The following is a 24661-nucleotide window of genomic DNA, read 5'->3' on the forward strand; positions in this document are numbered from 1 at the left end:
TTCCAGATTTTAAACTTCTTTCTAGTTCTTTCTAGTTGCGAGATGTTACAATTACGGCGACCTATTACACGCCTAATCTTGTTCAAAGTGATATTAATACCCCCTCAAAACGTGACATGACAAAGAAAGTGTCTTCACCTTCCTTAAGGTGCGTGAGAAGAAAAAAATATATGTTAAAATGACAAATTTGAACACATGGCACTATTTTATTGGTCATTATATAATTATGTATTATAATTTTTAATATATTAATTATTTCAATTTTCTTTCTTTTTTAATCTTTTTATTGGTGGCCCAATTTCTTTAAAGCATTTACATTTTTCTTTATTTTGAGTTCTTCTTCTTCTTAAGGAATCACAACATTTGTCACCATTAATTGTTTGATGAAAGTACATCAAACTCTCTATCCTTAAAGAGGAACTCTAAAAAGAAATAGAAAGGAGTGGAGAAGATGATGACTTTCATAGAAAAATTAATAATTTCAACTTAAAATTCATGATTTTCTCGTTCAAACTCGCCGGATGATTCACCGGAGAAGATTACCAAAAAATAATCATGAGAAAGATAATGATTCCGATTGAAAATCCTATAACATTAATGCATAAAATTCATGATTATATTGCCTAAATTTATCAAAAGTTCATCCAAGAAAATGATTTCTCCATCTTTGTCTTCTCTATTCTCGTCGGAGCACTACCTACAACCACCACAATTTCTATTTTTATGTCACAAATCATCAATAACATAATTGATTAATCATTATATACAAAGAATACTAATGAAATGCTTGATTTACATACATAGTTATCAAGATTTTTAAAGAATTTTACAGATCTAAAAAATTTATTTGTTCCACCGGCAACAATGGTGATGCCCATCGCCTATAGTCGCCGCCAACATCTCTATACTTCATAATCGATTTACTGACTCCTATTTTCTCTTCAGATTCTTATCTTTTCCTTCAATTTATGAAGGAGAAGAAGAAATAGATTTCAAAAAGAGAAATGTATGGTGAGAGGAAGAAGATGCCCAAATTTTTACTTTTTTGCAAAAGTTTAAGCAAATATCAAGAGATAAAAATTTTTAAAAATTAAAATAATATTATTTATGTATGAAAACGCATGTACGACACTTTTTTTTACACAAAACTCAAATTGTCTTCGGAAGAGGGTATTAATATCACTTTGAGCAAGATTAAGTGTGTAATAGGTCGCCACAATATTTTAAGCGTGTAACTGACTTTTCGACACAAGTTTAGAAGGAAATTTCCCTTTTATATATTACAAACTACCAAACACATTCGATATCCATCACGCTGTCTTTAAGGCGAATCGCAACCACAAGAGCAATTTATCAGTGCTACCAACCCTCAAAGACTATTCTTCCTACGAATATACATACTTCTTTTTATTTCCCATCTAGTGTTCGATATCCACATTAAATCACAACTTTTCCAGATACACACCAGAAGGTCCCCATTCCAAAGGGAAAGCCCTCCCTACCAAGGATTTTTCCATACCTAGAACTCAAACCCGAATATACATACTTCATAGACCAATAAAATAATCTTGAAGAATAAGAAGTGCCCTCGTAGGGAAAAGAAAAAAAGAAGAAGAATTCCTCTCCATCCCAATAATCAAGAAGATATTATCCATTTCTATACAGTACTGACTTTATCAAGAAAGAATATATGAGTATAGAGAGACTTGCTAATTTCCTGTACAAGTTTGCATTGACCGTATAAAATTTTCCATTCGAAAACAGGAAGGGGAGAAGGGTGACAAGAGGGTCATATAATACAGTACAGATATACTACAACATTATAGCAATATATGCTCCTAAGTTTTAAGTTTTACAAAAGTGTAAAGGAACAATTCGCAAGAGCCACCACTTCGCGACAACTGCAACAATACAATTATCAACCATATCAGCCTGCTCGCCAAGAAAACCAATGCAACCAATGGGGAGATTTAGTGACTTCTCCTTTTCTTCGAACTGCAACCTGATTGCCTGCAAAGATAATAGATATAGGTCACTCAGCTGGTTCGTTGCCTCCCAAGTGTGTTGGAAATGAGAAGTAAATAAACTTACGAATCATCACAGTTTTCTTCACTGGCTAATGACCTCTGTGTACTCCGTGATGGTCCTGAAACCTAGATAAAGAGAGGTAACTTATTGCACAATGGAAACCTGATGTTTTGTTCAGAATCCTTTCTAGCGAAAGATTCTTAATTAAAAATCTGTGTGCAAGTCATGGATATCCACACTAAGAAACACTCTGCAGATACATATATTGAGCAAGGGCACTTTCAAAAACTGAGTTTAAATACATAAATGAACCACTCCATCATGCTAGAGAAAAGAAAAGGAAATGTCATCTACAAAACTAGATAGATATCATATTCATGGAATATGATTCACTTTCAAGATGCCTGGGTAGTGAAATGGTAGATACGCAAGACTCAAATCTCATGCTAAAGAGCAGAACAGAGACTGAAATTTCGAGGACCCTAACAATAGCACATGAATTTATCACAATACTTCACCCAGAGAACCAACCACATTCAGATCATCAACCACTAGATAGCATGGAGAAAAAAGAGGGATGGAAGTCGCCCCAAGTTTTTTATGAACAAGAAGTTCATCTGGAGCCAACGGTTTGGGTATCCGTGACTTTCAAAACCCGGAGATGATGGACCCACCCCTCTATCCTTCTCCACTTAAATACTAGACTTAGTTCAAACTTGTGACTTAAGACACAAGTTCCTCAATTGAGCTAACCATCTCTTGCTAATAGCACAATGAGGAAATGCTAAATGCTACAAGCTTTTCTCCAAAAAGAAAGGAATTTAGAATACATTTTCCAGAACAGAGATTAACAACAAGGATAAAGGTGAACTTTTTACAGTTCAAAATCCAACCTAACAGAGCATGGTTCATGAGTTTATTCGATAATACAGGAATATATAACAAGAAAAATGTCAAAAAGTACTAACAGGGTGGGGCGATCTTTTGCTGCCTCTGCTATAAGCTTCAAGATACTCTTCATATGTCTGCAAAAAGAGAAAGGAGTATGAACAACAAGTTTACAGTAATATCTTAATTATGGCAACATGATTTGCTGATGGATCTAACAGCTACAACATGTGGTTCATGAAGTATTACACTTGTTTAAAAACATTCTTCAAACTAAATTCGGCAAGGACAGAGAATATGCATCCTGCTAAGTTCATAGCTAGGAGCCAGGTGAATAAATATGATGTATTAAAAACATAAGAAACTAAGTGTCTTGAAACTATCAATATTGCAGCAGTCTAAGAGACAATATGAGTCAGAAGGCCTTAAATTGTAGCAGCCATGCAAGAGAGGGGGAGAGAGAGAAGTTGCTGGTGTGTGTGTGTTACTTAATGGGGGGTAGGGGGCAAATGTAAGAAGAAGAATGTCTCCGAATCCCACCTAGCATTTCCTTGGACTAGCCCCTTTGTCAAGGTGCATAAAGCACCAAAGAAGAAGAAAAACTTCACCAATAAAATAGGAATAACCTAATAACTTCTTATAACTGGTGGTGTCCGGCCAGCTTGTGTGCACCTTGACTAATCCCACTAGGTACCTGCGGACTCCACCGGCGGCATAGGTACCGGGTAACTTTGTTGAGGTAGAAATCACAAGTTTTTGCCTATGTTGGGTTTTGAACTTGAGACATCATAGTTCTCAGCCCACTTGATTAACCGCTAGGTCACACACCCTTGGATGTGAATAACCTGATAACTTTCCACTCTACAATTGAAAACTATATGGGTGTATATATATACATACACCAGTTCCCAGTCTGTTTTCTATACCTGCAGGAATTATTACTCAATGAAAAAGGAATTACATTGACTTCTAAGACAACCCTAAAGTTGGGAATTAAACTAAAATCTTATAAACCATTTTGCTACGAAGTTTGATTTAAACAAACACCTTGATACTTAATGATAATAAACTAATACAGTTAATGGTATCAAGGTTCAACAGATGTGCATTTGTTTAAGGAATTGTAAGTCCACACCTATGAGTCTTATCATACAACCAGAAGATTTGAAAGTCTAACTACAGAAAGAATCAGATGACATACGGTCCAGTATCAAGAAATCTGGTGGAGGCCTTGTAAGTTAAAAATTACTGAATTGGGCAATTTCTGGCATATGCCTTCAACAGTAGATAACCATTTTTGTATAAAATGCACTCAAAGTACAGATTCATATGCATTCAAAGAAAAGGAGGATGCTAGATATCAAATAGTCAGAAACAAGAGAAATAAGCTTTCTTGGCTGAAAATTGAAATCATCAGCAAACTTTGAGAGAGTACAAAAGAGTATTTCATCTTCTTGACAAATACAAGAACAATCCTTTTGACCTATGTGCATCAATAATTAAAAATTAAGGGTAAGATGACAACTTCTAAATAAATAATGGCAAGACAGGAAACACAAACCATTTCAAGAATGTCATCTTCAGTCAAATTACTAGCAAGTGGGCTCCTTTCTGCCGGCAAGCCCCAAATGTTAATTTGAGGACCCATGTCAGTGTCTACATGAAGATTAGCAAGGCTTCTATTCCGCTGTGAATGCCTCGACTGTCTCGACTGTCTCGACTTTGATTCCCCTGATGCAATTGCTGACTCCTCAGCAGAAAATACACCATTTATTCTCTGAGGTGCTACGTGAAGTCTACTAGCATCAATTTGATGTTGGTAGAGTAAAGAGGGATAAAACATGGTCCCATTAGATATCAGAGATGCATTACAGTCTTGATCTCCAAGATGCAGTGAAGGCTCTACATATGGCCTTTTAGAAGAGAGATCATTCCTTGCAAAGATATCCCTGGATGAGCCAATAACAATTATAAAGAGAAAAATCATTTGGTCCAATTTTTCCACCACTCTAGCACTAATTCAATTTTGAGAAAAGGCTGTATGTTTCCAAATAATGGAACGGGAACACACTATTCAAGTTTTCGAGGAAAGGGCTATACATTTTTAAATCAACATCCAAAGCATCTTGTCCATCAAGGAGCTCACATAAAGCTTCACCAATATCTGGAGGTAACTCCTGACAGCAATACATGTACCAGGGTCATAAAAGCCTCTTTACTAACAAGAGTACATTGAAAAAATAAGTGAATAGTACTAAGACAAGAATATAACCCATGCCTGACAATCTCTACTAATTTTGACTGGTTTGTATTGATTCCATGGATTCTTAAGGTGAAGAGTTCTTTGGAAAGGCAGATCATACAATCGCAGCCAATTCACTTCAAAGCTTCGACCCCAAGGATTACGACCACCATTTCCTTGACTCCAAACTTGGTCTCTTCTCAAACCGACTGAAGAAATCATTTGGGCGTACCCTTGGAAATACCCACTCATGTTGACACTGAATATTAGTATAACCTTGCTGGAATTCTGCCCGCAAAATAAACACAAACATTTGTTGTATTGTAAGATATATATATATATTACAGATGCTCATAATATTATAATACTCATGAGGATATAAAAGGAAAAACGACTTACATGAAATGCTTCATCCAAAATGGCTTCATTCATGGCTTGAGTAGCCCAAATCCCTCTGTTTACTGATAATTGGATATTTTCATGGTTCAAACTCTTGATTACAAAATATCTTATGCTATAGAGTTTACCCTTTTCAATTGCACTTGAAATTCCCATCGGCGGAGATGCAAGTGTGAGTTCCTCTGCTATAGAACGATTGGTATCCTCATTTACTCTGAGGGTTGAACTATCTGAGAAAAGAGTTCATATTTAAATTTGAATCATGTTGATGTACCAGTACATAGTAATTCATTAACTTATCATTTAACCACTACTTTCATATCAAGGACAACGAAGCTACAAGATATCTTCCTTTTATATTTAATTTCTGTGAACAGATAGCGAGAAACTTCATAAAGGTTATAGTCAGGAGATATTGAATTTAACAAGAAATTAGACAAAACAGAGTTGGCTCCTGAACACAGATCATCAAGGTTGCTACACAATATCTATGAGGATTCGCATATAAAACAGCCCAGAAAGTAGTAACAAACTTACAGTAAAGAAAAATAAGCATTATTCACAACCAAAAACAATATAGCAAGCATAGGAATTAACTCGAACTGTTTGTGCATAGAAATCAATCATCAAGTTCCAACAACTCAACATTTTTTAGAAGAAAATGAATGAGCATACAGCCTACTTCTGCGAATTTACTACGTAAAAATTACGAATCTAAGATTCAATAAGCAAAATTTGGCAAGAAGTTGGATTGCAGTATTTTTCATGAATAAGAACATAGAGGACATTCAATTCACGAGGTAAAGTATTATAAGTAACACATATACACTCACGTAGCACTTACTAGTTACTATAATGACATAGAATGCACCAAAAGGAGTGGAAACTGAAAGAACTTCATGGAGTCATTCCCTGAAGTTGAGATAAAATAAGTGAACTTTTTGAGAACACAATAAGCCTGTTATTCCCAAAGTGGAGAGAGAGATAAGAGAGAGAGAGAGAGAGAGAAAGAGAGAGAGGGAGTGGTTTACGTATTATCATTCCCAAGCTACTTGTCAAACAATATTAAAATGCAATAAGACAACAGGTTGAAAGTTTTATCAAAAGATTCCAAACTTTATGTACACCACAAGTTCATTATGAAGGCATGAAATTAGACTCCAATTCTAAAGAAGTAAAGTACTCTATTAATTTGTAGGTTTAACGTAATCAACAATCACATATCTTTTTTATAACATTGTAAAAAAAATTAATGTCAAGTCAGATTGTACATTATAGTTTTGAGAAGGGCCACGCCAGATAGTACATACTTAATAAGCTATGCAAGTAACTGAAGCTCCTTGTATCGTCACTAATTTATTTATAAAGTAAGGTAATTTTATTAATGGGGGCAACATTATCAAGTAACTGGAAGTCCAGATTATGTCCTTATGAAGAAATTAAGGCATCTCAAGAGGGACATTATGTGGAATAAAGAACTATTAGGCTAATTAGAGACAAGGGCCAAAATCTTGATGGAATGTTAGAAAAGGATGCTGACAACAGAGTTTTAACACAAAAAGAAAAGGAAAAAACCATAGCATTTATTCTCATCAATAAGTAACATTTATTGTTCGATTTACCCTTTGTTTCTCCAACAAATTGTGTTGAAATGATGAAGTTCTGCAGTATTATTGCTCCATGAACATCATAGCATTTCCAACCAAAAGATACTTGAAGTGTCACATTCATTAGACGGGAATAAAAGTTGTGCATCTAAACCATCTCTGCATTTTATGCATACAAATTCATGGAGGGTGTGAAACTTCTACACAACCTCGAAGACAGCCATGACTGTTCATACCAATGAACAACACGCAGAATTGAATTATGAAAAGATTTAGAGCCTGTTCGGATTGGCTTATTTCAAGTGTTATTAGGCACTTTTGTAGTGTTTGGGTAAAATAAAAAAGTGTTTTTAAGTTTTTTAAGCCAAAATTGGCAAAAATGAGCCAAAAGCCATAAGTTAGAATTCCTAACGTATGGATTTTGGCTTATAAATCAAAAGCTATAAGCCCAATCAAACAGGCTCTTAGAATCAGTTTTACGTGGTTTAGTGGAAAGACCTAATAATATCAAGCCACCTTACAGTCTCAAGAAACCATGCAAGTAACTAGAGCTCTTCATGGCATCACTAATTACTAACTAGTGGACCTCCTTTCTATCAAATTCAGCAAGCTCTTTCTAATTCTCAAGTGAAGCTCCAGTCAAAGTAGAAAAGACTGGAATTGTTTGGTCATCCCTAACACGTTAAAGAATACTTATTGCTCATCAGTTGAATAGAAAAACCAGCCAAAAGATACTTGAAGCATACAACTTTTGCACCAATATTAAATTGTGCGCCAGAGTGAATGACCACATCCTTGTCTTTGTCATGCCGACACATTCAAGGAAACCTTGTAACAAATCTCAACAGTAGCAACTACTCAAAAAAATAAATATACAAAACAAAACAAAACAAAACCCACACAGATAACTGAATTATGAAAAGATTTCGCATCAGGGTTACCTGGTCCGCCAAGATTCCCTCTTTCATTTTTCCAGTCAGTCACTATGGAATTAGCTATAGATGCATTTTCTCTTGCAGTATCTGACGGCATATCTGCTTACAACCTCCTGCCGGAAAAAAAGGCAACAGAACGACAGTAAAATTAGGTTTAAGAGTACAAAACCTCAAAGAAGATAAAATAATATATATCAGAAGGTAAAATGAGGAAAACTTCGGAAATTAAAACCTCCCTAGAGTAAATAATCACATTAGGTTGTATATATTAGGTTGACCACTCAGGCTGTATATGTTAGGTTGAGGAGCATAGGACATATGTGTTTAGAACACGATAAAAACAAATAAAGAGACTGCAATGAGCAGGCTTGGCTCTCTGTCATACTGTATGAAGATCATCATTTAGTATATAGGGAAGCACATAACTCCTTGGACAGCTAGAAATATGGAACACTAGATGAAAATTCTCAGATGAAATCATTTATAAATGTCACAACAGTATACCCAGTGTAATCCCACATGTGGGATCTGGGGAGGGTAGGATGTACTCAGACCTTACCCTATCTTTGTGGGGTAGAGAGGCTGTTTCCAATAAACAATTAATCACAAATCAAATCCAAAACTAATACACATCATCAACCTTCAAAGAAATAGAGTTTGATTATCATATGGATTCTATTGTGGCAACTGGGAACATGGCATTCCAAAGAGCAGCAAACTGAAATATCTAGAGAACTCATTCGTGCCAACTAACTGGAACAAAGAGAAAATTGCAGAAAAAAGTTTTTAGTACTTTGTTTTAGGTTTTCAATGTCCATATCAAGTAGTCATTCCAAGATATATCATATAGCATATGTAAGAAAAGTAGAAACCAACTTACAAGACAAAGGTCATTTAACACAATTTGAGGACCAGCATTCTACACTTATCCTCCTAATTATGCATTCTCTCATAGCAAATATTGAGATTTCTAAAGATATAAAAGAGTCTAACCCCATCCAGAATCCAAACCCTTCGCTTGTGTAAGGCAATGACCAAATTCTTACTACATGTGGCACCAGAGTTGTTCATGACTTACAGACTGAACTTCAGATTCATTAGCTTTTAAATTAAAGTTTTAGATTTAAACTTTAGTCTACTTTCATCCATTTTCTTTCACTTACACCCTCATCATTTGGTTTAGCAGTTCGAGTTTTACGCACCTCTTGATTCATTGCAGAAGTGTAAGGGTAAAGTCTCTCTTTCATGAACAACTTTTCTCCTTTTCGATTCTTAATTTGATATTTCCCCTTCTTCTTCTTCTTCAGTTTCCCTTTTCATTTCTCATATCTCTGCTCCTTTCAGTCTTGCTATTTGCTAATTGCAACTGCTAAACTCTTAAACATCCAACAGTGTGTCAGAGTGATACTTAGAGTACATTCTTCAACATTTTAACATAATGCTCACTATTTCGAGAGACTTCAACTAAAATATACAGCTAAAGTCTATTCATCTTTCTCTATGAAAAAAAAAAGAAGGAAAAAACCCTCAAACAACAACAATATAACCAGTGTAGTCTCACAAAGTGGGGTTTGGGGAGGGTAGAGGGTACACAAAACCCTTACACCTACTTCATAGGTAGAGAGGTTGTTTCGAATAAACCCTCCACTCAAGGAAAACAGTCCAAAGCACTCCCAAAAAGAAGTAACGGAAGTACAAGAAACAACAAATAATAACAAAAACAATGATAGTAACAGAACAGACACTACAAAACAACAATACCATAATAGAAGTATAAGGAGATAGTACCAGAAATCGAAGGACATGAAACTAAGAGCTATACTACAACTACTACTACGAACGGACAGCACACACTTCTACCTAGTACCTACTAACCTTCTACCCTAACTATGTCCTCCACACCCTCCTATCTAAGGTCATGTCCTCAGCAAGCTAAAACTACGTCATCTCCTATCTAATCACCTCTCTCTCTCTCTAATACTTATCCAGTCTACCTCTACCTCTCCTCAAACCCACATGATTAAACAATTCAGTCTACAAATTCTATTTATAAACAATTCATTTACAATTTCAACATAATAATAAAATGCTCACAGAATTCAATAAGAACTCCAACTGACCTCCGGGTCATTCACCCCCCAGAAACCCACATGATAAAACAATCCAATCTGCAAATTCTTTGCTTAAAAATGATTCATTTACAACTACCACATTATAATAAAATGCTCACAGAATTCAATAAGAACTCCAACTGACCTCCGGGTCATTCACCCCCCAGAAACCCACATGATAAAACAATCCAATCTGCAAATTCTTTGCTTAAAAATGATTCATTTACAACTACCACATTATAATAAAATGCTCACAGAATTCAATAAGAACTCCAACTGACCTCCGGGTCATTCACCCCCCAGAAACCCACATGATAAAACAATCCAATCTGCAAATTCTTTGCTTAAAAATGATTCATTTACAACTACCACATTATAATAAAATGCTCACAAAATTCAATAAAATCCAACCTACTTTTACAACAGTTCATTCATCTTTCTTTAAAGAAAAAAAAAGGAAATCCCACATGATAAAATCACTCAATCAACAAAAAAAAAACTATTACTTTACAGCCAAAACAACTTCGGAATTACACTTTTCATCATTCATTCGAACAAGTTAGAAACTGAATGAACAAAAAGATATCAATTTTTTCCATGTAAACTTTGGTTTCAGTGTTTTTTGAAGTAATTTTATGCCGCGAAACTGAAAAAGGAGAGAATTTACCTTAAAAATCACAGAAATAACTCCGGTTGAAAGGAGAGAGGGCAGAATAGCGAAACAGTTTTCCAGATGGAGATAAAGCTGTGCCCTAATTTTTCTGTCCCAAAGACCCAATTTGGCCCAAATAATTATATATTTGTTTTTGTTTCATTTAGAAGGAAATAAGAAATTATAATTATAATATGGTTAAAAATAATTTAACACAATAAAGATAGTGATAGGATATTATTTGGACAAGAAGATTTATTTAATCTAATTTTAAAAAATAAAATCTTAATTAAAAAAGACATACTTCTAATTATTCATAAAGGTAATTAAGGAGATTTAATATGAGACGTCTTCACAAAAACAAGGTGATACTGATCCATTTTAATCATGATTAAATTTGATAGATTTGACTGATATTATTATTTTGGCAAATATTAAATATTATTTTTAAAATATATATATATATATATAATACTCACTTTTGATATTCAAATTTCATTTTTGTCTATTCCCTCCCTTCTCTTATAATCATCGTCGTCATCTTCCTTCAGTTTTTTTTTTCTTTGTTGTTGTTATTACTTCAAATCCTTCTTTTTTTTCTCGGTCTTCAAAGCAACAAGTTCAATGAGAAGGTATAAGCAAGAATTTTGCCTTAAGTTGGACTCCAATGCGATAGAATTAATATTATTAGATTGCTTAAGAGACTTTTCGACAACTCAAGAAAGAAAATTCACTTTTAAAGCTCTTCTAACTAAATAAATAAAGAGGAGTTTAGTTACAAGTCTTTAGAAAATGTAAGTAACTTTTGGGACATTTCCTTGAAAAGGAGATTGTAATAACATGTAAGGAACATGTATAAAATATGAACTATTCAGCCTCTAACAACAAAGAAACTCATGTGTGGAGACAAAATTGATCATACCAATAAAAACAAACAACTCTTTCTTATGCATGCGAGTATTTTTATAAAAAAGAAAGTAAAATAAAATAAAATTATGTGCAATTGGTTGCTAAGAAAGCTTAGCAAAAAATTGAACTTGTAAAATTTCTGAAAAATAACAATTGATTTTTTTTTATTGATGGTAAAACTAATATTTAATTGTTTCATATATACTTGGCATGATACCTAATTTAGAAACTAAAACTAGTTGCTAGTGAAAATCACATAACAAAGAGCTAAACAAACTGATAATCAACGAATATGCTGAGCAAATTTTGCATAATCAAAGAGAATTTTATTCTATTAAATCACTTAAAAAATAATTATATGTAACTATATCAATAATTAGTGAGGTCACTCAACTGAAAAGTAAAACAAATAAATTGTTATAGCACATATTATTGAATGTGTGAAGATAAAATTCATATTAATAGTTTAGAAGAAAAGTAAATTACTTATAAAATGTTTGATACTCTAAATAACGTGAAATCTTTTTTTAAAAAGCTACATCAAAAATGAAATTATACATATTATTTTAAAATAACCAAACACGGAATAAAATAATCATAACGTATTATTTTGAAATTATTATAACAACCCCCGCACCCCCCAAAGTGGTATGGCCTATCACATATGGCCTTGATAGATCAATCTTACGTGGCAGATACATGAAAGCAACAAGCAGCCACGTGTCAACCAAATCTAGGATCCTAGATTCTTGATAACATCATGAAGCTGACTTGGCAGATTCTGTTACATCAAATAACTGCTAAAAAATGGAAAATTGATTTTCTTGAGTTTTATCAACACAAAAAAGTTTCATAATTTGTATTCACAAGTGAAATTTTAAATTCATTTCTCTTGTTAACATTTTTTCAGATGAGCTCATTCCATCTAACAATTTCAATGCAATTTACTAGTTATTGCACATGAACGAATTTATCCCGATAGAATTTTAACCAAGAAAACAAAAAAGTTTTTGTTTTTTTCAATTTTGAATACCCTCCACACATTCATCACGTAACCTTATCTTCATCGTTACCAAAACCCCATCAAATTGCCACTTAACAAAAAAAAATTCACAAATGCAATATTCATTTCTACACTCCATCCATCTCCGCCAGAAATGGCCACCAAATTTGGATTCACTATAACAACAAGCAGTCGCCTTTTTCATGCTCCGTTTAGAAAAAAACCAATTTTTTCTCCCAATTCTGTAAGCCCTTTGATTAATTTTGGTGGAAGAAAGTTATCTATTCGACGTAGGCTATTGTTTCTCTCTCCTAAGGCCACCACCGATCAGCCAGGTAAGTTAACCTCGAGTTATTATACAATAATAACTGGAGTTCATAGTCAAATATTTAGTGGAGTTTTTGATACTATAGAGAGTTCGGGCAAAAGCTACTGAATTCGGCAACCCATAAGTTTCACTTTGGATCCTTGCTTAGCGGTGGAACCAGGATTTTGATTGAGGGGATAAAAATACGAAAAATTCAAAGGGTTCAACATCTGCTATATATACATAAAAGATGATTTCAACCGTGTAATTTTCCACTAGAGGGTAATTCGGACAAACCCTTCAGTCCTACTTGGCTCCGACTCTGCCACTGCATGTTTTTTTTCTTTATGATGTTAGTTAGAAGTATTTTAATGATGCTTTAGAGGCGGAGTCATGATTTGAACTTATAGTTCATTTACAGTCGAACCTATAGCTTATTTTAGTTAGTGGGGTTCATCGCAGCTTATTAATACTACAGCTCTGCCCCTAGATGTTTTCAACCTACTCTCCTTCCCGACAAGAAGGGATGTGAGGCCTTTTGAGAAAAATCGTGTAGGCTTGATATATAGGACGGTATGACTCCATGTTAAGAGTATCTTTAGGTTGTTTTAGGCCAACAAAAGGATCGGTTATTTGAATCTTATTTTGAAAAGTTAGAGATTAATATTATCACTATTGTATGTTGATTAATGGATATTGAAATTGGTTATGCTAATTTCAATTTGATTGCTATAGTAGTAAATTCATATATTTAATTGACATAATACATTAACTTGGACTCAACTGTCCTCCAACTTTGGGGATCTCAGGTCAGGTCAAGGAGGATGAGATTGAAGACAGTAAAATCTTGCAGTACTGTAGCATTGACGGTAAAGGAAAGAAGTCTCTCGGGGAAATGGAGCAAGAGTTTCTTCAAGCACTACAAGTACTTAAGCATCTACGATCTCTTATCTTTTGTCTTAGCTTCTATCAACATTAATTGCACTCTTTCCTGGCGTTGTACCACAGTCATTCTATTATGAAGGAAAGGCCATGATGTCAAATGAGGAATTTGATAACCTTAAGGAAGAATTAATGTGGGAAGGAAGCAGCGTCGTCATGCTAAGTATGGAAGAATTTCTGTATTATACATTGTCTAAATGATGATATGGTATTCGTATTTTTGTCTGATCAGGACTTAAGTAATAGCGGTTTCTCACTATATATGCAGGCCCCGATGAACAGAGGTTTCTCGAAGCTTCTATGGCTTATGTATCTGGAAATCCAATTATGACTGATGAAGAATATGACAAGCTGAAGATGAAACTTAAGGTGCACGGACATTAATTGTTCGTATTATGTCCAAACGACTCTTTAGTCTTTTCTGTATTGACATCTTTTAATTTTGTAGAGGGATGGCAGCAATATTGTGGTTGAGGGTCCAAGGTGCAGTCTTCGAAGTAGAAAGGTTTGTACTTCTCTGCTCGATGGGATTTACTAGTCTTATTATAATTCATATTCATCTTTCATGTCGTGTTCTTCGTCTTACATCTATGCAAGATGTCTACGAGGTTAAGTCGTTGGTTGATGGACTTTACTTCGTGCAGGTTTATAGTGACCTTTCTGTTGATTATCTGAAGATGTTCTTGTTAAATGTCCCTGCTGCTGTTGTTGCTCTCGGATTGTGAGTAATACTTGACTGTTTTACGATGTTAAAAGAATATGTGAACTAATGATACCACACATATCCGCTCACGAAGCAACTAGCATGATTTTTCTGTTTTGCCAATGTCTTGCTAGGTTTTTCTTCCTAGACGATTTGACTGGATTCGAGATCACTTATCTTTTGGAGGTACGCCTGTATTGGTCCTTATTTCATTGCTAAGGTATCAAACTCTTCAAAAATACCGCTGGGTGTATGCTGAATCCTCCAAAAGTTACACCTTTTTGGAAGATGTAAAACGGCTGGGGCATCATTTTTGGAGGGTCCGAGTAACATAACTAGCTAGATGAAAGATCAGAGTATTCATTAGACTTTGTAATGATATAATTTATCGATTTGCAGCTTCCGGAGCCTTTCAGTTTCATTTTCACATGGTTTGCTGCTTTGCCATTGATATTATGGCTATCCTTTACAATCACAAATGCCATTGTTAAAGATTTTCTCATCTTAAAGGTAACATTTCAGGCGTGCGTAGTATTATCTTATAAGCTATATGTGTTTGACATTTAACACAAAATAATCTCCATCTTTAGGGCCCCTGTCCGAATTGTGGAACAGAGAATACTTCCTTCTTTGGTACAATATTATCGGTATCTAATGGGGGTTCCAGCAACAAAGTAAAATGCTCATGGTAAGTTGACATTAACACTTTAGTTTTTCGGTGTTTATCATGATCTATTCATAGTGTAATCGTCATCTTCCGCAGTTGTGGGACAGACTTGGTCTATGATTCAGATACGCGTTTGATTACATTGCCTGAAGGAAGTAGTGCATGATTCGAGGTATATACCTAGCCTTTTTATCTATTATAACCTATGCTGCTCAGATTGTTTAAAAGTACCACCAAGTGTGTGTCGAAATCCTCCAAAAGCATTGCATTTTTGGAGGATCCTATATAGGTGCTTCAACAGTTTTGGAGAGTCTGAGAGATAATATATTATCGCTTGTATGGATAAGTATAATATATCAGAGGGGGAGGGGGATCCAGGACTTTAACTTATAAGTTCCGGACCACAACCCCTTTTGTTTATTGGGTTCTCTGAATATATCATTTATACATATTACGTGAATTTCATAACACAAATACATGATTTGAGCCAATCGCCCTTAATATATGTGCTTCCTTCGTATAGAAAACCCGTTCCGTTTACTGAATTCTTGCAAACTGCAGGATGATTTTATATATGGAGATATCTGCACAAGAGATTTGCTCTTTTAACACAAGCTGCGCATGGAAGAGAGACCATATGATGCAGTTTGTGAAAATGAAAAACAAGTTCAGTATTGAATTTGTGAATGATTTGCAACTTGTATTGTGTGAATATGTTATGTAATGTATTGTGTGTGACTATAAGTTTATCAATAAAAAAAAAAACAGTTTTTAATGAGCTTTTCTTCTGATGTTATTTTATCATATGAAAAGGCTTAAACATGTCATTAAACTATCGAGAATGAAATGACCTATCCATGTCACCCACTAATAGTTGGGCATAAAAACTCCACTGCCCACCGCTGTGATAGGCATATTACATAAATATGCCCTTTAACTTGGCTTCAGCTAACATTACGCCCTCCAGCTTTGGGTTGTACAAGTAGACACTTAAACTTGTTTAAAATTGAACAAGTAGACACACACGTCATAATTTAAGTAGGATGCCACAAAGGAAACGAAAATGTCACGTAGAATGTGTCTATTTGTTCAAAAATGAGTTCTCCATTATTTGTAGAAAACAATAAATCAAGAAAATGGCACTGAATAACAATAGTAATGTACAACATGTAAGTTTATAACCTGCCAGCACGTTTCTATGAAACATAATTAATTTTCAAATGCCAAAGTTGACTTATAAAGGTTACATTGTTCGTGTTGGCACGAAGTGTTACATTTTTGTAACATAATTTATACACACAAAAAAAAACTATATATTAAGGTCTTATATCTTTACAAAAATCAAATAAGCCATTACAATTTGCTTGATTGTAAGCTAATTTTTCATGGCCTCTTTTCACCATAGATGGAGTTTGACAATGTTCTTGGTGGTTGCAACATTAGCAATCATCGATCGAGCAAATGGCGCGGGCTATGGTGACACCCCTAGGGGCTTTCAAGCAACAGCTTGGCAACCCTCTCATGCTACGTTCTATGGCGATGAGAGTGCTTCAGCTACCATGGGTGCGTTTACTTGATCGATAAACTATTTTGATTTATATTCATTATTATGACGTTTTACATATATAAATAGCGAAAATTCACGTAGAAGTATTGCCTTATTTTAGCAATGAGTGATATTATTATGGTGGAATATGTTTGTATAAAAGCATTTCATTATACTACCATACCAATTGTAGACATCCTCAATATTTATTCTAATGATTTAAGTTATATATATGGGTAAGTACAAAAGTATTTTTACACACTATCAATAAATTTTAATTTGTGATAGCATGTTATACTACTAGAAAACACGGATTCTTTAAGGACATTTTCATTGCGTAAATATTCTTTTTCTATTGGTCAGTACGTAGAATTTAAACTCTTACTTCAACTTATTAGACCTACTAGACAAATCTAAAAGATCGCGCATTTCATTAGCACCAACACAATCTTTTACAAGAAATGCGATAGTAACCCTATGTCACTCTAGAATCTCTAAGAAGGATGTCACATCAATATTGTATCCTCTAAAAATACATTATTTTTGAAGGAATCACTACGTGTCAGACTACATTTTTAAAGAGTCCAAGCAACATAGCATTAACCTGCAAAATAAGACATATTACCTACAACAACAACAACAAAACTCAGTGTAATTAATCCTGCAAGTGAGATCTTGGGATCAGGGTAGAGTGTATGCAGATGTTGCCCCTACCTTGAGAAAATAAAAGGTCTGTTTTCGATAGATCCTCAGCTCAAAGAACTATAAAAGATTAAAACGCTCTAATAGTGAAATATTTTCTTGTTAACTTGCGAAATAAGATAGATTACCTGCTACAACAGATAAAAACACACTAATTAATAATGTGAAATCTTTTTGTAGGGGGAGCTTGTGGATTTGGAAATTTGGTCACATCAGGTTATGGAACAGATACAGCAGCATTGAGCTCAGTATTATACAACAAGGGATTTGCATGTGGACAATGTTTCCAAATAAAATGTGTGCAGTCAGACTCTTGCTACTCAACAATTGTAACAGTGACAGCAACAAATCTCTGTCCACCAAATCCTGCACAAGACAGTAACAATGGTGGTTGGTGTAATCCACCTAGAACACATTTTGATATGGCCAAACCTGCTTTCATGAAAATTGCTCAATGGAAGGCTGGAATTGTCCCTGTTTCTTATCGCAGGTAAATGATTCATTTTGTGGTTGAACATTTAATATTGGCATAATACATAAACAGACACTCAGTCTTGGTTTTAGCAGGTAAGTAAGCACTCTAATTTTGAGTATGCATATCTCAACTCGTCTCCACTCTCTCAGTTGAACATTCCAACTTACAAAATGATATAATTTAGACACCTCCAAAATTTATGTGTCACCGTGTCGGGTGTCCATGATACATAGTGGGAATGAGTTAGAGTGTTTAGTTGTCAGTTGGGACCAAGTTGAGGTGTTTAGATGTATGTTTTCAAAGTTTGAGTGCTTACTTGACAACTGAGGTCAAGTTTGAGTGTCTACTTATGTATTATGTCTTTAATATTTTAGCGACTATCAAAGGTTGTGGTGGAGTTGTAAGTACTCCTCCAACCAAAGGTCTCGCTTTCGATCCCTAGAAATGAAGTCGCCTTTAGTAGAGAGAAAGTTTTACCCCCTTATAATAGGACTTTTCAGTGAGAATCTGATTAATCGGGCACTAAAGTAATTGGATGGAAAACTAAAAAAAATCAACATATTAATCTTTGTTTTATCACATGATTCTTGATATTTGTTTTGGGTCCTAACTATTTCGGGCTTCGTGTAAGACTCATTAAAAGAGGAAGTACTGCATATTAGGATTTTCTTCCATTCCTAGGGCTTGATGTGTTACTTACCTTAGATGCTGCAAAAACAAACTTTTAAGGCGAGTTTTTTTGAGTTAAATTTAATTTGTTGCCATCAACTCAAACTATAAATATAAGTGTAGCAAGAAATTTTTAAAAAAAATATGTATACCTATAATGAAATATAACATCAGAGATGGTGTAATTTTCCGAGAAAAGAATTTCAATAGACACCCTTTGGACAAACACAAATACACTTGTGCTTAATATGCGTTTAAATAAAACAAATTGATAATTATATAATAGTGGTAGAATCAGTTGTGTGCACCTCGATTATTCCATCCGACATTTACTACCTCTAACATGTACCATTGCTCTCATGGTTGTAGGGTACCCTGTGTTAAAAAAGGTGGAATCAAGTTTAGTCTCCAAGGAAATGGGTATTGGTTATTGGTATATGTGATGAATGTTGGTGGAAGTGGAGATATTGCAAGTATGTGGGTGAAGGGAACTAAAACAAGTTGGTTAGCTATGAGCCATAATTGGGGAGCTTCATATCAAGCATTTGCAACTCTAAGTGGCCAAACACTTTCTTTTAAGATCACTTCTTACACATCTAAAGAAACAATTATAGCTACTAATGTTGCACCTTCTAGTTGGCAAGTAGGAATGACTTATCAAGCCAATGTCAACTTCAACTAATGATCATGTAGTCCTATGTTTTTTTGGACTTCTCAAGCATTTATTCTTGATTTTTTCAATATTATTTCTCGAGTTTTATTTTGCGATTTGATCTTGTAATAGTTGATACTAAGTAAGAACAAATGATCCAATGGATTCATATAGCCGATCTCAAAATATAGTTTTTCTCAATTCATATATAAGACTACATTACATTGATGATTTTTTAAATCATCTCTCAAACAGATGAGAATACAAGAAACAATATTGAATTTGTTGGAAAGTAGAAACAAACTAGTACTATATGTTATTATGAAGTAATTATTATTCTTCTATGTGCTGACAATAATTAAAAGAGTACAAGCCAATTTCATGGAAGTTACATCATACTAGGACTTATCTTCAATGACCATTGGCAAGTCCATTCTCAGTACATTTCTTGGCATAGAATCTTCTGTACTTCGAATCGACTTCTGTGAGGTAGTAAGTACCTGGAGCTAGAAGGCTGCAATCTTTGCTCGTCACAAAGTCCTTACCCCCATACCTGTGCTCCATTATTTTCATCGTTTCGATGAAATTTTCAGGAGTGAACTGCACAAAAGATTGTTTGTCAAAGATAGTTAAGGAACTCAACCGTCACAGTGTTGGCAACGAGTTCAACATCCATGAGTAAATTATAAAGACGATTTTATCATACCTCATGCCTCGACTTCAATTTCTCTTCAACGTTCATCACAACTGCAATGTTTGACAAGTTAAAAGGATGTTGACCTTCGTGAAGTTTTAATGAGAACATTGTTGCAGTCAACCCACTCCCGTAAGAGAACAAGACTACTCGCTGTCCAGCCTGAGTTGACAAAATCATTTGAAATTATAAGAAACACGATAGATTATAGCAAGAAAACAGGCCAAAAGGAAAATAAGTAGCTCGTAGTTACCAATGAGCTGTGCTTGTTGTGAAGGAGGGATGCAAAAGCAGCATAGAGAGACGCGGTGTACATGTTGCCAACTTGTTTTGGTACTAATGTGGTCGGTTTTACCTTCTTGTCATAAAATGGTTTTGCCACTTGCCAGGATGTCTGTATATGCAATAGTTAGTTAGTTCCAATCTCAACATATATAATTGTTAAGGCAATTCTTCCTACTGAAAGCTTCATTTTCAGCGTTCTAAACATATACTGGAAGATCAAAACGAAGCCATTTGAAAATGAAAAAAAAGAAGACAATATTTCTACGAAATCAACGAATATGAAAGCTTATGTATGGACCTTCTCAAGATCACGGCTTTGATAACTCTCATCACCAGTTAGGGATGAAAATGGTGCCAGCTTTTCTTTAGTAGACTCATCAATGGAACTGCAAATGCAAAATCGAATAAGATCAGTCAACTGAATTCCGTTTACAAAATAAAAAGCAATTCCTTTAGTACGGAATATGTGCAACCCACCTAGCGTTCCTTGTAAAGTCATTGAACATCAACCGAGCAGTGCTCTTCTGTACAAGCTGCAGGATTAAATAAAACAAACGTTCAGGTAATCCTTATCATCACAAAGAAAAAAGATCAAAATTCTGTATTGGATCCATAAAGTACCTTGTTGTATGGTGAATGGAAAACAAAATAGGCTGCATCATCAATCGAAAACTGCTTGCCGTCCAATTTTTCGTATCTAGAATGTGAACAAAGAGATTATTAAAGACTATAATAGAGAGGTTCGTTTGGAATACTAGAATGTGTGCTCAACCGGCAGCTTACTTGTTACATAAGCTCTTGTAGCAAGAATCAAGTGCCATAAGATAACAAGTTTGTGAAAGCTTGCCATCAACCACCTGCAAACCAACAATTAATTACCAATTAACCATCATATAGAGCACATATGGAAATTCATATACCAATAAACAATTTCCTATATATTTCTTTTAAATTTTGTCCAGTAACCAACATATCAAAGCACTCCTGTGTAAAAACGGATGATTAACGATTGCATGGGCTTAAGTGAATTACTGGATATTCACTGTCGAGGATGGGCTTGTAAAAATCATAGACATGGGCCATATGGCTAGCCCTAATCTTGCTTTCGAACACAATAGGAGCATCTGGCCCGACTAGCATAGCAATTGCTGCAGCACCTCCAGTAGGCCGAGCAGCTCCCTCAGCATAGACCTGTCAAAATAAGCTCCTGAAATTAGTGAATGTTTATCATGCAGATGCTCAAATTCATCACAAATATGTACCAAATGAGCAATGCAAACTCAATATTTTGAAAGACAACACACATGCTGTAGAAATTCTATGAATGTGATGAGCTTACCGCACTATCAGTGCATACAACGAGTCCATAGCGACCATCCCATGAAGAGCTCTCGACCCAATTCACACAGTTGAACAATGCGGCAGTTCCCCCATAGCATGCATTAGTTGAGTCGACTCCTTCAATGTCAGTATTTCCACATGTCTGCTTGTTTGACACAGTAAGGAAGCAGGATAAGTTTTCATTGAACAAAATTCCTGTTAGTCATAATGTAAAGCTCTGCTTGTGAAGTGGAATGTCAAGTGAGACAAAAATAAATCACATACAACAACAATAATAACTACGTGTCAAGCCTCAAACAAGTTGAGCGGGTATATGAATCCCCACTTCTTCATTTAAGTTCATTTCATATTATCGTAAGACAAAACAGATGCAACAATCAATGTTTAAGGATGATGTACAACAAACAATAAACTCACTTTTTTCAACAAACAGGATGAGCAAGTGCATTCAGGGCCAAAAAGTTAACATTACAACATATTTCAGGCAGAATTAAGCAGATCCAACATTTGAAATCTCTGTCCTAATACTTGACTGCAAGATATATTCATCATCTTGAGCTAGTGTGTAGTGAATACATCTCTAACTATCTAGTTTTCATTTTGGTCGATCAATCGGTTTGCTTATATGCCAGAAGTCTAGGATACAAGTCATAAAACACATATTCGATTCATTGAACGTGCCATGATAGACGATTTACTAAACAAGCATTGCTAGAACTGTGTACCTCAAATATTTGCATCAGGAATGTCTTGATGGATTTGCTCTTATCAATTACGGTTTCACTTCCAACCTCTAGACGACCAATTTGCTTTGGATCAATAGCATACTTCTCCAAAAGGGAAGTAACTGCTGTCAAACTGAGCATGAACAATTTAATTAGAAAACAGTACAGTGACAAAAATTACAATGATAAATTTATCATGTTGTTCATCTAGCAGAAGAAACTACTAACACCTTCAAACTACATACTTCAGAATATAAAGAACTAAACACGCGGATTAGTGTTTATCTACATAAAAAGAAAAATATGACCAATTTATGCAATGTAATTTTCCGACGAGGGAGACATACCTCATTGATATAACATCTTCCACCTCGGTGCAAAAGCCCATACAATCTTGTCCAAGACCAATTGTGTATTTCCCTTTGCTTGCTCCATCATGAGCCTCCAATGCTTCCTATATAATGCAAAACAAAATGAATTTTTTTCTTTTTCTTTTTTTGCAAGTGATCAGAATTTAATTGCCTTAAACTTGTCTCAATTAACAGAGTAAAAATATAATAATTTAATTGTCTCAATTAACATGACATCTTTTCTTTTTAGTCTGTCCCAAAAAAAATCATTTTTTCATAATTAGAAATAACTTTACTTTAAATTATTATCATAGTCACACATATATCTAAAATTTGTTTTATCCCACAAATTCCAAAAGTCTTTCATTTTTTTTAAACTTTGTGTTAAGTCAAAACTGTACAACATAAATTGACTCGGAGGGAATAAAGTTTATGCTCATATATGCACTATTAGGCGGAGCTTTCTATGAATCTCTATATGAAACAATTAAGGGATTTTGAACAAAAAAAAGAGATTAAAAAAAAGCATTTAAGGAATATTTTACCAGAAATAAAACAAATGAAAAAAAGATATTCTAATTTGTTTTAAAAAAAAAGACAATAAAGAAAAGAAAATTCCGTATAAGAAAGTGACAAAAATTAAAATTTCCCAAATTCTCAACCAACTTAAAGCACTTAATATAGTATGCTAAGCATTCAAGTAATTAACACACATATCTATAAATAGCCTGTTTGGCTAAATTTCAAAAATAAGCTTGTACTATTTTTTAAGTGAAAAATAATTTGTGTCCATTTGAAAAACAATTCTAAACTTTTCAAAACTGTTTCTAATTTTATTTTTTTTCAAAAAGTACTATCGGAATTTATTTTATTTTATTTTTTAAGCTTCAAAAACAACTTTCAGTTAGTATTTTCTCCAAAAATTTGACTAAACACTAAACAGCTCAAATAAGCATTTCCGATCTCTTAAAAACTTAACCAAACAGGCCGTTAGTTTCACAAGTGTATGTGTATGTGTGAGAAAGAGAAAGTACCTGCTGTAGGCAAGTAGGAGGAAAGTAAATCTCGACGGCGAGAATTCCGACATTCTTCGGCTGAGCTGCCATTTTCTGATTTCCGATTTCTTCTCTTCGACTATTATCAAACAGTATTAAACTGAACAAATCGAAATAACCGCCGGCGAACACACACACACACACGTACTCTTTCTTCTCCGAGTCGATGTTAAACTGAGCAGATCGGAATAACCGCCGGTGAACACACCGTTTTCTCTCACTCTAAATCTCCTCGAATTGAGCGCCGGCGAACACACACTTTTTTGTTTTGCAGAAGAGAGAGAAAGGCGAGTGATGATTTGTGCTTATAAGGCTTTCACATATTTATACTAACCGGAGAGTGGAGACTGCTAAGAAATTTTCCATTTTGATATTCCGCAGACTTATGAAGAAAATAAATATATACATAGTTCGGCAGACATGTATACATGTGATCGTGGAGGAAAAGTATATTTATCCAAAAGGTATTTCCCTCTAATTTATGTGACACATTTTATTTTTTGAGTCAAATAATTTAAATTTGATTGAAAATTTACATGTAGAATCTTCAATTATTTTAAAATAAAATTTATATATTTGTAAAAAGTATTATAAGCCACAATAATTAATAATTAAAAAATTTACAGTTAAAGATAAATTTGTTTGAATCTCGAAATTCAAAAAGTATCATACAAGTTGAGACGAAAGGAGTAATAAAATAAAATAAGTAGTTCAGGATAAGAAACAATATATATATATATATATATATATATATATATATATATATATATATAT

The 24661-nt window shown here is 34.3% G+C and overlaps 4 protein-coding genes across 7 annotated transcripts; 2 read left to right on the plus strand and 2 right to left on the minus strand.

Annotated features, from left to right (window-relative positions):
• Positions 1-1633: 1633 nt before the first annotated feature.
• On the minus strand, positions 1634-11005 carry LOC102583780 (uncharacterized). Of its 4 annotated transcripts, XM_015313903.1 has the most exons (10): positions 10878-11004; positions 9302-9475; positions 8106-8212; positions 5558-5787; positions 5195-5446; positions 5017-5093; positions 4478-4865; positions 2997-3053; positions 2092-2153; positions 1634-2010 (listed from the first exon to the last, which is right to left on the minus strand). In XM_015313903.1, exons 3-10 carry the CDS (start codon positions 8194-8196, stop codon positions 1971-1973), a joined length of 1197 nt encoding a protein of 398 aa, XP_015169389.1. In that variant the 5' UTR covers positions 8197-8212; positions 9302-9475; positions 10878-11004; the 3' UTR covers positions 1634-1970. The 4 variants fall into 4 exon arrangements, with proteins under 4 accessions (XP_015169389.1, XP_015169390.1, XP_015169388.1 ...); XM_015313904.1 differs by lacking the exon at positions 9302-9475 and having other exon boundaries at positions 2092-2146; positions 10878-11005; XM_015313902.1 differs by lacking the exon at positions 9302-9475.
• A 1694-nt stretch (positions 11006-12699) lies between these two features.
• LOC102584115 (PGR5-like protein 1B, chloroplastic) lies at positions 12700-16171 on the plus strand. Its single transcript, XM_006358321.2, has 11 exons — positions 12700-13109; positions 13891-14006; positions 14090-14186; positions 14292-14392; positions 14472-14528; positions 14668-14744; positions 14861-14912; positions 15126-15236; positions 15317-15414; positions 15490-15565; positions 15955-16171. Exons 1-10 carry the CDS (start codon positions 12929-12931, stop codon positions 15557-15559), a joined length of 960 nt encoding a protein of 319 aa, XP_006358383.1. The 5' UTR covers positions 12700-12928; the 3' UTR covers positions 15560-15565; positions 15955-16171.
• A 580-nt stretch (positions 16172-16751) lies between these two features.
• On the plus strand, positions 16752-19523 carry LOC102584445 (expansin-A18). Its single transcript, XM_006358322.2, has 3 exons — positions 16752-16956; positions 17822-18131; positions 19155-19523. The coding sequence occupies exons 1-3, from the start codon at positions 16779-16781 to the stop codon at positions 19465-19467; spliced, it is 801 nt and encodes a 266-aa protein (XP_006358384.1). The 5' UTR covers positions 16752-16778; the 3' UTR covers positions 19468-19523.
• Positions 19524-19617: 94 nt separating this feature from the next.
• LOC102584775 (hydroxymethylglutaryl-CoA synthase-like) lies at positions 19618-24285 on the minus strand. The gene is made up of 12 exons (XM_006358323.2): positions 23867-24285; positions 22830-22936; positions 22483-22615; positions 21756-21899; positions 21449-21607; positions 21200-21273; positions 21038-21113; positions 20894-20949; positions 20715-20802; positions 20385-20525; positions 20144-20293; positions 19618-20037 (listed from the first exon to the last, which is right to left on the minus strand). The coding sequence occupies exons 1-12, from the start codon at positions 23936-23938 to the stop codon at positions 19849-19851; spliced, it is 1389 nt and encodes a 462-aa protein (XP_006358385.1). The 5' UTR covers positions 23939-24285; the 3' UTR covers positions 19618-19848.
• Positions 24286-24661: the final 376 nt, after the last annotated feature.

The sequence above is a fragment of the Solanum tuberosum genome, unplaced genomic scaffold, assembly GCF_000226075.1.
Source record: "Solanum tuberosum cultivar DM 1-3 516 R44 unplaced genomic scaffold, SolTub_3.0 scf00273, whole genome shotgun sequence".
NCBI classification, from domain to species: domain Eukaryota; kingdom Viridiplantae; phylum Streptophyta; class Magnoliopsida; order Solanales; family Solanaceae; genus Solanum; species Solanum tuberosum.

What these genes read in the sequence shown, in the direction of transcription:
- LOC102584445 (XM_006358322.2), top strand. Translation starts at nt 16,779, where the DNA reads ATGGCCTCTTTTCACCATAGATGGAGTTTGACAATGTTCTTGGTGGTT. An exon ending in GAGTGCTTCAGCTACCATGG is followed by an intron (nt 16,957 to 17,821) that starts GTGCGTTTACTT and finishes ATCTTTTTGTAG; the next exon opens with GGGGAGCTTGTGGATTTGGA. An exon ending in GTCCCTGTTTCTTATCGCAG is followed by an intron (nt 18,132 to 19,154) that starts GTAAATGATTCA and finishes TCATGGTTGTAG; the next exon opens with GGTACCCTGTGTTAAAAAAG.
- LOC102583780 (XM_015313902.1), bottom strand. Translation starts at nt 8,196, where the DNA reads ATGCCGTCAGATACTGCAAGAGAAAATGCATCTATAGCTAATTCCATA. An exon ending in TTTTGGATGAAGCATTTCAT is followed by an intron (nt 5,447 to 5,557) that starts GTAAGTCGTTTT and finishes TTTTGCGGGCAG; the next exon opens with AATTCCAGCAAGGTTATACT. An exon ending in AAATTAGTAGAGATTGTCAG is followed by an intron (nt 5,094 to 5,194) that starts GCATGGGTTATA and finishes TATTGCTGTCAG; the next exon opens with GAGTTACCTCCAGATATTGG.
- LOC102584115 (XM_006358321.2), top strand. Translation starts at nt 12,929, where the DNA reads ATGGCCACCAAATTTGGATTCACTATAACAACAAGCAGTCGCCTTTTT. An exon ending in AGTTTCTTCAAGCACTACAA is followed by an intron (nt 14,007 to 14,089) that starts GTACTTAAGCAT and finishes GTTGTACCACAG; the next exon opens with TCATTCTATTATGAAGGAAA. An exon ending in GCAGTCTTCGAAGTAGAAAG is followed by an intron (nt 14,529 to 14,667) that starts GTTTGTACTTCT and finishes TACTTCGTGCAG; the next exon opens with GTTTATAGTGACCTTTCTGT.
- LOC102584775 (XM_006358323.2), bottom strand. Translation starts at nt 23,938, where the DNA reads ATGGCAGCTCAGCCGAAGAATGTCGGAATTCTCGCCGTCGAGATTTAC. An exon ending in CTCCTACTTGCCTACAGCAG is followed by an intron (nt 22,937 to 23,866) that starts GTACTTTCTCTT and finishes TGCATTATATAG; the next exon opens with GAAGCATTGGAGGCTCATGA. An exon ending in TCCTCGACAGTGAATATCCA is followed by an intron (nt 21,274 to 21,448) that starts GTAATTCACTTA and finishes GTTGGTTTGCAG; the next exon opens with GTGGTTGATGGCAAGCTTTC.